Source organism: Artemia franciscana, chromosome 9 (genome assembly GCF_032884065.1).
Source record: "Artemia franciscana chromosome 9, ASM3288406v1, whole genome shotgun sequence".
In the NCBI taxonomy this organism is placed as follows: domain Eukaryota; kingdom Metazoa; phylum Arthropoda; class Branchiopoda; order Anostraca; family Artemiidae; genus Artemia; species Artemia franciscana.
The window spans coordinates 439,642-452,136 of record NC_088871.1 but is presented as its reverse complement, the minus strand read 5'-3'; the positions used below and the strand labels follow the sequence as shown (position 1 = coordinate 452,136).

The following is a 12,495-nucleotide window of genomic DNA, read 5'->3' as shown; positions in this document are numbered from 1 at the left end:
GAGTTCCTATTCGGGATTCCTTTACATGCCTTGCTTTCTCTTTACCAATCCAACTTACCGAATGGAGAAGTTAAGAGTCATTGTCCGGGGTAGATTTACACCAGGGCTCTACGCTAACGCTACCACTCTTTACGCTAAAGTTTAAATTTTGTCCCAGTTCTTGAAAAATGACTCTTGAAACACAAGGGTCGTTTAATTAGAACAATAAGAATATTCTTTAAAGTTCTGAAAAACTTTAGTGTGAAGAGCAAGGGGTTGAGGAGTGGGCAACCCCATTCATATACGTAATAATTTCAGTTCGTTTTGAGTTTTAATGTTGCTCTTTACATACAGTTGAAAAAACTGGTTTTTTATATATTTAATACATTAACAAATCCGCGTGCAAAACGTAGTATCGACATCACGCTTACATTTCCTTCAAATAAACAACAACATCAACTATTTATTATTTTATATATATATATAATTTATGACTATCAAAATTAAAAATTAAGGGCTTGAGCAAGGAAGTAGTAGTGTCCTTCGCATTTAAGAGAGGCTCAAACTTTTCGCATTGACAAATTGTAAGTAAAGAGTCATCCTTGTCTATAGAAATCAACACTTTAAAAGACTAAGCTATAATCACAATTATTAGTATATAAAAATTTTTATAGTGCAAGAGGAAGAGGGTTAAAAGCCCCAAAAGTGATGCAATCTGAAAACTATATACTGAAAATCAACATGTATGAGAACCATACAAAATATGAACTTTTTATTTCCAGAGAAGGTCGGTTATAGATTTTTTTCCCCGTGGGTGGTTGCATCAAACCAGTAGTCATACAAAAGAGAAATTAATCGAAGTAAAATTCTAGATCCGTTACCATAGGGTGGCTTTTTGCCATGCCAACCTATTGATTTGATTCTACTTCTTAAAAAAAAAAAAATTAGTATCTAAATAAAACTTGTAAGACAATTGTTGGTCGTTTTTGAGCCAGTCTGTTTAGTTTGTTGAAATAACATTTGAATTGACGATATCAATATATCATTTTTCCATTAGTCTACTTCGCATTTGAAAGAAATGTTTAAAAAAAAAATTAGAAGAGGTTCTATTGATATATAAAAAAGAATTCGTGGAATTTTGATTGATCATTTTGATTCATGGATAAGTTTTTGACAATTCTGTGCCACATCTCTGAATGCTCAAGTTCTGTGCCACAAAATGACAAGAAACGTCATTCTCTTGAAGTTTGCTCACTAGAACTTTTAATTTGTGTTCGAATGGACTCACCTCTAGTTTTACAGGACCCTTGGCAGCATCAATTAGGGAAGATGAGTAGGGGGAAGGGTTATTCTCTAAAACTTCCGTGAATTGATGCCACTAACAACGAACAAAAGTCAATAAAAGGCTTATCTGCGTATTTGTATTAGCTTAGTTAAAAAGAAGAACTTACGGACATGAATTATTATGTATGCGAGGGGGTTCACCCCTCGTCAATACCTCTCTCTTAATGCCAAAGTTCGAATTTTGTTCCAACTCTTTAAGAATAACCGGTGAATCACTGTTTTAACTAGAATAAAAAGTTCTTTCGAAAGTACTTAAAATACTTTAGCGTTAAGAGCGAGGTATTAACAATTGGGCGAAACCCCTCATATACGTAATAATTTCTGTTCGTTTGAATTATTAATGCTGTTTCTTACTATCAGTTGAAAAACTTGTTTTTGTTTAACTTCTGATCGTTTTTAAATAACGCTGTTAAAACCGACGCCCCCTTCATGGAAAGTTCTCTACCCCCATGAAAAATCCCTCCATGAAAAGATCCTCTCACGTAACCCCCCCCACCCGAGTCCCTCGTCAGAAAAAAGCCCCTGAAAACGTGTTTTAGAAACATGTTTCTAAACAGCTTTAGTCATGATTTATGCCAGACAAGGTTTAATCAAATCAGGGGGTGGGGTTGACATGGTCCTTAATTACCATTGCATAGTCAATAGATTTACATTTTTGCGCACCAAAACAAGCCAAAACATCAAAAACAAGAAGAGTCTCTCTCTTTTTTTCTCTCTTTAGCTCTCTCTCTCTCTCTCTCTCTCTCTCTCTCGTCCTTTCTCTCTCTGTTTCTCTCTCTCTCTCTGTCTCTCTTACTTTCTACCTCTCACTTTTAGAATGATAAATTTCTTCTTCTTAGTAAAGTAAAATACTTTCGAGCTTCGTATTTTATGTGATTTTTTTCATATTGTTCTCTTATTTGTATATCTTTCGTAGATATCGCTGACGGCCTCTTTTCCAGAACTTTTAGTTGTTCTCCATGTTTTCTATGGCGCTCCCTGGTCACTTATCAGATAGACTCTAGACACTCATTAGTTGACATTTCATAACTTAATAATTAGTAGGATAATTGTGTTTAAACTTCAACAACCTTAATTACTTATTTAAAAAACAAAATACTTTTACTCGGTGACCTGAGAATCGAAGTAGACATTGAATTCCAGGGAAACCAATCGTTAAACTTGCAGCTTTTTATTGACAACTTTTGACAAGAAATTTAAAATAACAAATTATCTTGCTTGGTTGTTACTGAGCAACACAAATTGTAACTATTAATAATAAAGAAACTTTGACGGGCAAGGCTTCCGGGAGGGTGAAATTTGTCAAAAGAAACTTGATTAAACAAGTCAATTCAAGTGTATCACAAGTCTTTCACAATAGAAGGATTATGTTATTGAGCTACATAGCATAATTTTTTCTATCCCATAAAAAAGAAAAAATAATATAAGAACATTCTAGGACCTGGGTAGAGCCGTGAACAAATTGGAGAGGATCGGAGGTTCCCTATCTCTGATCCCTCGAATTCCCCTGTCAGAGTCACAATCATTGCGATTTACCGCTAGTTTTGTCTCCCAGGTTGTGTTTTTTCCAGTCAGTTTCTTTTTAAAATGTTTGAAAAAATGAATCTTTGGTTCGCTTTTTGGTTTGAAAAGTTAATGCTGATTCTGTAAAAATGACGAAGAATCGATGTATATTCTAAAAAAATCTTTTACTCATCCTTTTATCAAGTTTAGTAATTGTTGATAGGTTATTTCAACCCATGTAACGATTATCTTACTGACCCAGTAGGTTTTAAGTAGTTCAGGAATTCTGTGATCACTAATTCGATTATCTTCTATCCCCTTAATCAAATGACTTGTCTGCCCCTCGTACAGTATTGGTGCTATGAATCTACTATGATGAGGGATGATGAGTGGGATGGGATTATGATGAGATATGATGAGAGGATGAATCTATTATGATGAGGTTGAGGGATTTCTTATGGGTGGATTGTTGTCAGTATCTTGATTTTAAGTTATCAAACGCACATGATTCTTCGAGCTCAGCCTAAGACAATAGGAGTCTTATAAAAGTTGGGTGGCTGTTTATTGTCCTCGTTTTCTTCTTTTCTTCGCGATTATATGTTTTATCATGATTAGCCAGTGTGGTCTCAGAAATTATTTACTCATGTAAGTTTTTCATACTCTTTGGAATCAGTAGCAGTGTCGGCCTGAAAAAGAATCGATTGAAATGAGAAAATTCTTGACATAATAAAATGACTGAAAGTTTTTTTTGCTTTTATTTTTGTCAAACCATTTGCTCCCATTTACCCATAAATAAAGTCCTGTATAGGTGCATGTCTCCATCTATTGGCACCCCGAGCTATTCATTGCCTTCAAGTAATAAACCATCCATCGAGTCTTACGCATTTTGAAGGTGGAAGGATAGGGAAAACCACTTTTAAAACGTGATAATAATGACCTTTTCAATTATATATTTTTTTTTAATATTTAAAAAAGAAAAGAAAAAGCTAGTGTTATAACTAATAACTAATAAAAATATGAAAAACTAAAAAACTATAAAAGCTCTTTAAAAACTAAGAAAAGTAGGTTTTCTCAGGAATGGCTGTCACATAGGGATGATTGAAGCATTGTAAACACGGTTGGCACTAACGGCAAAATAAAATTGCCATTTTTTATAGAAAAAAAATAACCAAAAGACAAATAAACGGTGAAAAAGTTTAGTATACCGAATACGTAAATGTCTTTCAAATAAAGCAATTAGGATAGTGGCATTTACGTCTTGTAAGTGGTGGCAAGTTACACTTTACGAAACTCTATTACAAGTGCCTCATGTATTAAGGTTCGCTGGAATAGAAATTTGAACTTGAAAATGCACTTGAACTTTACACTTGAAAATGCCAAAATTACCTTTACACTTGAAAATTCCAAATATTGCATTTGAAAAATATGGAACTTGGCTAACATTTACAGGAGTTTAACATCAAATCTCTAATGCCAAAATCCTGACACCTAAGTGAAAATGTTACAACAAATGTATTTTTGGTTTTAAGAAATGAGCGTTTAAAAATAATTATCAAAATAATTAACATTTTTCCCTAAGGTTAATGAAATTCCTGAGTGAACTCTCCTGTGGTTGCATTTAATCCTGTTTTTAGGTGAATTCATAATTGCTATTGATATTTACAGGTTTTGATAAATTTATTCATTTTACTCCAAAACAAAGACAAGCATTTTTTGTAACAAAAGCTCTTAAAATACAACATTCCCACAGATTGTGTCCACAGGGCTAATTAAAATCCCTGTTTTAAGTGTTCATTCCCAGATACTGCAGACTCTTAGACATTAAAGACAAAATTGAAATAGTTTCAAAAATTTCCTATAAAAATAGTTTATCGTTATTTTGCACCCGAAGCTCCTAAAATGGAATACCTAAAAAGGTATTCACGAAATTCTTGCATGTAGTATCATTCACAGTTCATATTTCAGGCACACATATCCAGATACTACAGTGCGTTAGGTGACAATTGTCAGGTCATGTAAGTTTTTTAACAATAATAGTTTACCCCACCTCCTCTCTCAGGCTATGGGAAATGACTGCCTGGTAATAACCTAAGCTGAAGCCTCATACAGCCTCAGCAGCGTCAACTGAATTAAACTTAGCTCAACTGCGAGTGTCTGTCATTTTCAGTTTTCTCTTTAGTGTGTGTTTTTTTTTTCTGCCACGATTCCCTAACATTAAGCCTTGTGGGAGGTATAGAACGCTTTGGTTATGTATGTATTATGTGCTTGAAAATGTGCATATTTCATTTAAATAAATGTATTACCTTTTACCTTGGAACCACTTATACCTCCTAAATTTCTTTTTTCTTAGAAAAGAGAAAACAAATGATGTTATTTCCTACCAATAACTACCACTAGCTGTATTACTGCTTAGCAGTAGGTGGGAAAAGAATCCGAAATAAGTACAATTTGGTAAAGATTTCCTCCCAAAATTGGTGGGATTAATCATATGAATTATCATATGGATTATTCCATATGATCATATGATATGGAATATCATATGGATTATTCCATATTCCATACATAATCCATATGAATTATCATGGTTCAGATTCACTAAGTTTTTGGTTTTGTTTTTCTTTTAATTTTTCTTATGTTCCTTGCCGTTTACCAAGCCTTATTTTTCCTTTTTTTAATCCAAATGTGCCACCAGTGGCTGTGCTTGTACCACTGGCAGCAGCGTGATGCTGTATTGTTTACTTACTGGTACTACTAAAACTAATTATTTAATTTTTCCTTATATCATTGTTTCTTTTTACTTGTTTTTTTTTTTAGGTTTCTACTTGTTTTTACTTGTTTGGCCTTAAGTGTTTTTTCTACAATAAAAGAATACGAAGAAGAAGCCGCTGCCATCCTAGTGTATATGGAGTCTTTTGTAGTAGCATGGTTTGCTGTTGAATTTATTTTTAGGTAAGTCTATACTGCATTCCTGAGCGTAAAACATGCATCTTGTGAAACCTCTTTTTTTCCTTTTTTTTTAGCTAGAATAAGACATCCATCACCGCCAACTCAGATGCACTTTTTTTTAATTTGTATTTTTTAATTAAGGTATGGCTTTCCAGCAATTATACAATTTCACTACTTTCTAATAGAATTGATAAATATGATCAAAATTTTTGCTTTATATTGTAACAAACCCATTTAATTCAAACTCGACTTGTTTGGTTAATGTCGGTTGCTGGTGTATCTAGTTATTAAATAAAAAGTTTTTTTCGACTGAAAGTAAGGAGCGACATTGAAACTTAAAGCTGACAGAAATTATTACGTTTTTGAGATGGATCACCCCCTTCTCAATATCTCGCTCTTCGCACTAATGATTTTTAGTAGTTGAAAAAAAAAAAAATCTGTTTCATAGGTCGTTCTTAAAGAATTGGAAAAAATTTCAACTTTAGTGTAAGTACCTGAGGATGGCGTAATCCCCTTCATATACGTAGAAATTTCTTTTTTTTTGAGTTTTAGTGTTGTTCCTTACTTTCAGTTGAAAAAAAGTCTTTTTTATTTAATTTCTGATCGGTTTTTAAATAATCCCAGGAAATCAGGCTCCACCTCCATGGAAAAATCCTCCTCCTAATGAAAATATCCTCTAGGAAAATTAGTACCGGGAAAAAGTTACCCCGGAATTCTACCCTTAACATCTCCATGCGTAAAATTGAGTGTCGGCAAAGAGAAAATAGGACTTATAAAAAGTATTCCAGATAGGAAAACTGGCAAATTCGTTGGAAAATTCATTTGCATGTTCGGTTTCAACATGCATCGTTTTTGAAAAGACGCTTTAAAATTTTTGTTGCTGGTTTGTAAAAATGATAGGTTACACAGGAATAATGAATAAAATATGCGGAAACTCTAAATAAATCGGCCAAGAACTAATAAGATTTGGGCTAAAATAAAGGTGTCTAAAATAGTAAATTAATGAAGTTATTCTGATAATAGATGAGTACGAGTTAGATTGTGTTATAAGTTTCAAAGCAGTGGAGCAACATGATTACCGAATTTTAAGTTAAATTGCATGGTCATTTGACTTTTCACATGCCCATCATTTTATTTCAACATTTAAGGCAAATTAAGCTTTTTATAGAAGGTATGGTTGTATAAACTTTAGAGGTGGCTCATTTGTTTGAAAACTGGAGTTTTAGTTCCCCTTAAGAGTCGAAAGTGACAGAGGTCAACTCTCCTCCTAACTACCCCTCCTTTATGAATTGTATCATGATTGAAATTGTGAGATATCCTTTTAAAACGAGTAGTCCAATGGAGCATATAACAATGCCTCCAGGTTTGACACAGCCCCCCAGAGCCATTAGGCAAGGGCTGTAAGTTATGCTCTGGGGGTATATAGAGTTTTTACGGTATTTATTGTCGTATAAAGTCCAAACGGAGCTCATTTAATTTGAAATTGGAAGCTATAGTGCCCTTTTTGAGGGCACAAAAATTACTTGAGAGCAACCAGTCTCACCCACGCTCATTATTTCCCCCGAAAAAATATCCAAACAAAGTTTTGAGACATCTATTTTTTCAGCATTGTTGATAGGTTCAGTTATCATGCGTTTGGGAATGTAAACCCCCCCCCCCCCCCGAGGTCTCAGGACAATAGCTGTAAGTTAGGAAATTTGTTCATTGTGTTTATATAGTATATGTTATTGATAAAAGGTATTCATGGATGACTACTCCTTTCCCAAAATGCGGAGGTTGTTAAGGTGAGTCTTTCAAGATTTGTTGAGGGAAATATTGAACTATATTAAACTGTGTTGAACTGTTATGTGTATACGGGTTGTCAAAAGGATGTAACTGAGTACGACTGAGTATATTAATTTGGAACTTTCTGGAAATGATATGGGAGATGATCAATTGACCGAAAAGGCAATATTTGCACTCTACTACTACTACTACAACTACCGCTGCTTCTACTACTACCACAACTGCCACTATCACTAAAGTTACTACTTCTGTAGCGGGTACTACTAAGGCTAAGGATATTAAAAGAAACATCTGAGGAAACGTTGAGGGGAAACGTTGAACTAAATCAAAGCATATTATTTGCATAGAAATTGCTGATACAGGCGTATCAGCAATATTTTTGGAACGGCTTATCGCATCAAGAGGAAACTTCAGAAGTATCATGAGCGGAATATTCAGATGACCAAAAGAAAAATATACCTGCTACTACTGCAATTGATACTGCTGCTACTATTGTTACTACTACTAATAACAATAAGCTGTTACTGCCAATACTGTTTTTACTACTAACACAACTATTATGATACTAGTGCAATTAAGACTAAGCGTATAAAGTTGAAAATTTGACAGAATATCGAGGGGGAGTTTGAACTAAATCAAAACCCATTATGTGAATACAGATTGTCAAAAGGGAATATCTTAAGAATGGATTTGGGCATTAAGTTGGAACCTACTACTGCTACTAACAACTACTAATTCAACTGTAACAACTCATAAAGCTTGGAGTCAAAAGGGGGTTAGAAGCGTAAATCAGCAATATTTTCGGGATGGCTTACCGTGCCAAGGAGATATTTCCTGGGCACCATGAAAAGTTTATTCAACTGATCAAAATGCGAGATGTAAATGCTAATACCGCAAATTACACTGTTGCTACTATGTTACTACTACTAATAATGCAACAATAACACTGCAATTACTTCCCCTACTACCACCATAGAGCGTATCTTAAGAATTGGTCCATTAAGTTGGTACATCGGATGTTGAAGGGGATGATGAAAAAAAACAAAAATGATAAGTGTATACTGCTACTAATGCCACTACTGCTGCAACCATTGCTACTACACAAGCTAAGAGTATTAAGGTGAATCTTTCAAACTAAATCAAAACAAACAACGATCATGTAGATTCGAAAGGGTGACAAAGCAATATCACAATAACGGCTTACATTTTTAAGTTAGACCTTTCAGGATAAGTTGTGACGGATTTTGAACTAGCAAGAAGACATTGTGAAAACTTTCAATGCTCCTTCTATGATTATTGTAACTAATGACACCAAGGGCAATAAATTGAAACAATTATGGAACGTTTATGGGGAGTTTCAATTAAACAAAATAACTATAGTTATGCCTGTATTTAATAGAGCATATAAACAGTATTATAGGCAGTGCTGCTCTACCATAACTATTAATATCATGGATATTTTAAAGGAGCTAATTTGATTGGAAATTAAAAGGTCTAGTGCCCTTTGTAAAGGTCAAAAATTATTGGAGGGCAATCAACTTTTCACTCCTGTCTCCCTGAATAAGACTATGTCAATATAAAATGAACAGAAATTAAATACAAAACTTTCTCCACAAAAAAAAAAAAATTCAAAGGAAAGTTAAACAATCAGGAGAGATAAAACTCTAAAAAAGAAAACTTCAAACGAGACGACAGCCAGTAGAATTAAAAGACTAAAACAACGCGAATATTTCGCCTGTATAAAACAAGGCGTCTTCAGCACAAGATAGAAAATTAAAAAATTAAAAATTTAAAAGAAAACTAATCTAAAAACAAATAAAAACCACCACCTAATTTAATAAATACAATTAAAGTGCAAGTGCAAACTATGTTCTACCCGTGAGAAGACATAGGGATTGTGAGCAATAATCATGTTAATGCGTTATTGAACATTTGTTTTTTTCTGCATTTTTATGCATAGAAGCAGAAAGAGTAGAAGTAGCAATAGAACCGAAATAGTTTTATCCACAATAGGCTAGTAGTAAGATTCATTTTTATTGATTCTTATTTTTACATTTGTCAATGCATACTTTTGTAAACAAATGAATTCACTTGTATGTACGTTTGCTTGATATTTGAGTTAGTAAATGAAAGGCTATTATTAAACAGAAATTTGACTATAAAGTGAGACACGGGAGATGTTTCCTTAAGCCCAATTTATAACAACTTAATATTAAAAGACTCTGTTAATATTTTCGTCCAGTCTAGTTTAAGACAGCCTGTCCGCATATCTAAAGAAAACCGAAATTGTAGTCAGGCAAAATATTTGTCTGATTTTTATCTTGATTCTTTGCTACTAGTTGACAAAAACCTCGTTTTTCACCTATTTGATTTTTTTTTTCATTTATTATTTCCTTTGTTGTTTTCATACGTCAAGACTATTAATTTGTTCAAGTGCTTTATTTTCTCTGACAGAACATGATCCTTTTTTGTGCTGCTTCAACTTTCTTTTTGTCTCCGCTTATTGTCTCCGCTTATCCTCTCCCCTATTCGATGCTCACAAATGATGAAGTAAAGCAAAAGTGTATGGAAATCCTGGAAAGATTCATTCAAATTCAAGAAAACTTGAATGTTTAGGCCAAAAATCCATTCAGAAAGTACCAGACTCCCTCCACTCCTGGGAACTAATTCTCTGAATCACTAACTTATCAGGAATATGAACACTTATGGAAGGGCTATTGCCCTTTAGATTTTGCAAAACATCTTTTTCTGGTAATTCAATTGAAAAAAGGCTAAAAACACCACTTAAATTTTGAAAAATATCTATTTTTTCCTTTGTTTAAACAAGAATAAAATTTCTCTCCCCCCCCCCTACATTTCTTGAATCGACTCCCCGGACTTATGGTAATAGAAGTAGTAAAGTTATTAGTTTTTTTTTGTTATTTGTGCCAATTAAATATTAAAAGATCACAATTAGTAACTTGTGAGTTTTCTTGCAAAAAAGATCGGCAAAACTAAAAACCAGGATTCAAATTATTAAATTAATTAATGGACAACATAGATTGATGAGTAATACTTGATAATATATGTAGCATAATCAGGTGAACACAAGTAAACAAAAACACTTTGAGATCTCTTGCTAAAATGGCAAATATTAAGTGAAGTTTTTCATACATGAAGTATAGAATAAAATTTATATTTAAAATACTTTCAGAGCATTCAAACTTTCAAAATACAGTGCTGATTTTAAATATATAAGTTTCATCAAGTTTAGTCTTGCCCATCAAAAGTTACGAGCCTGAGAAAATTTGCGTTTTTAGAAAATAGGGGGAAACACCCCCTAAAAGTAATAGAATCTTAACGATTCTATTCTTAACGATAAATCACACCATCAGATTCAGCGTATCAGAGAACCCTACTGTAGAAGTTTCAAGCTCCTATCTACAAAAATGTGGAATTTTGTATTTTTTGCCAGAAGGCAGATCACGGATGCGTGTTTATTTGTTTTTTTGTTGTTGTTTTTTTCCCCAGGGGTGATTTTATCGACCCAGCTGTCCTAGAATGTTGCAAGAGGGCTCATTCTAACGGAAATGAAAAGTTCTAGGGGCCTTTTTAAGTGAACAAAAAAATTGGAGGGCACCTAGGCCCCCTCCTACGCCAATTATTTTCCCAAAGTCAACGAATCAAAATTCTGATATAGCCATTTTATTCAGCGTAGTCGAAAAACCTTCTAACTATGTCTTTGGGGACGACTTACTCCCCCACAGTCCCCATGGGAGGGGCAACAAGTTACAAACTTAGACCAGTGCTTACATATAGTAATGGTTATTGGGAAGTGTACAGGCGTTTTCAGGAGGATTTTTTGGTTGGGGGAGGGGTTGAGAAGAGGGGGATATGCTGGGGGAACTTTCCATCGAGAATTTGTCATGTGAGAAGAAAATTTCCATGAAGGGAGTGCAGGATTTACTAGCATTATTTAAAAAAAAAAACAATGAAAAAATAAATATGAAAAAGTTTTTTTTCAGCTGGAAGTAAGGAGCAGTATTAAAACTTAATACAAACAGAACTTGTTACCCACATGAGGGGCTGACCTCCTCCTAATACCTCGCTCTTTACGCTAAAGTACTTTTAGCAATTTGAACTATTTATTCTACGGCTTTAGGGGTTCAGGGGTCATTCTTAATGAATTGAGACAAAATTTCAGCTTTAGTGTAAAGAGCGAAGTACTGACGAGGCGGCGAACCCATGTAATAAAATCATGAGAATACAAAAGTTCTTAACATAAGCTAATTTATAAGTTACGTATATCTTTTACTAATAAAAAAATTAATTCGTAAAAAATTAAAAGTTCTAGTTGCCTTTTTAATTAACCACAAAATCGAAGCGCAACTAGGCTTCCTCCCTCGCTCTTTTTTTCTCAAAATCATTCGATCAAAATTATGAGAAAGCCATTTAGCCGAAAAAAATAAAAAAATATGCAAATTTCGTTTTAATTATTCCTCTGCAGAGAGCCAAAATCAAAACATGCATTGATTCAAAAACGTTCAGAAATTAAATAAAAAAAAACAATTTTTTTTAACTGAAAGTAAGGAGCGAAATTAAAACTTAAAACGAACAGAAATTACTTCGTATATGAAAGGGGCTGCTTCCTGATCAACACCCCGCTCTTTACGCTAAAGTTTGACTCTTTCTCTCAATTCTTCTTTTTAAAACAGTAAAAAACTTTAGCGTAAAGAGCGGGGTGTTGATGAGGAAGCAGCCCCTTTCATATACGAAGTAATTTCTGTTCGTTTTAAGTTTTAATGTCGCTCCTTATTTTCAGTTAAAAAAGCTTGTTCTTTTTATTTAATTTTCAACAAAGTGCAAAATATGTTCTGGTCCTTAGAAGGCAGAGAAGCTGCAGCTGTCTTAGTTTCTGTTTGCTTTGTGTTGGATTCGGTTATTTATTATAATTTCTGT

The 12,495-nt window shown here is 33.7% G+C and overlaps 1 protein-coding gene across 5 annotated transcripts in view; it reads left to right on the top strand.

Moving 5' to 3' along the window:
* LOC136030850 (potassium voltage-gated channel subfamily KQT member 4-like) overlaps positions 1–12,495 on the top strand; it is a 317,182-nt gene that overhangs the window by 118,220 nt on the left and 186,467 nt on the right. For all 5 annotated transcript variants that reach the window (XM_065709896.1, XM_065709898.1, XM_065709895.1 and 2 more), the window contains one exon: positions 5,641–5,775. In XM_065709896.1, the coding sequence (XP_065565968.1) occupies positions 5,641–5,775 (135 nt within the window). The remainder of the gene's footprint in view (positions 1–5,640; positions 5,776–12,495) is intronic.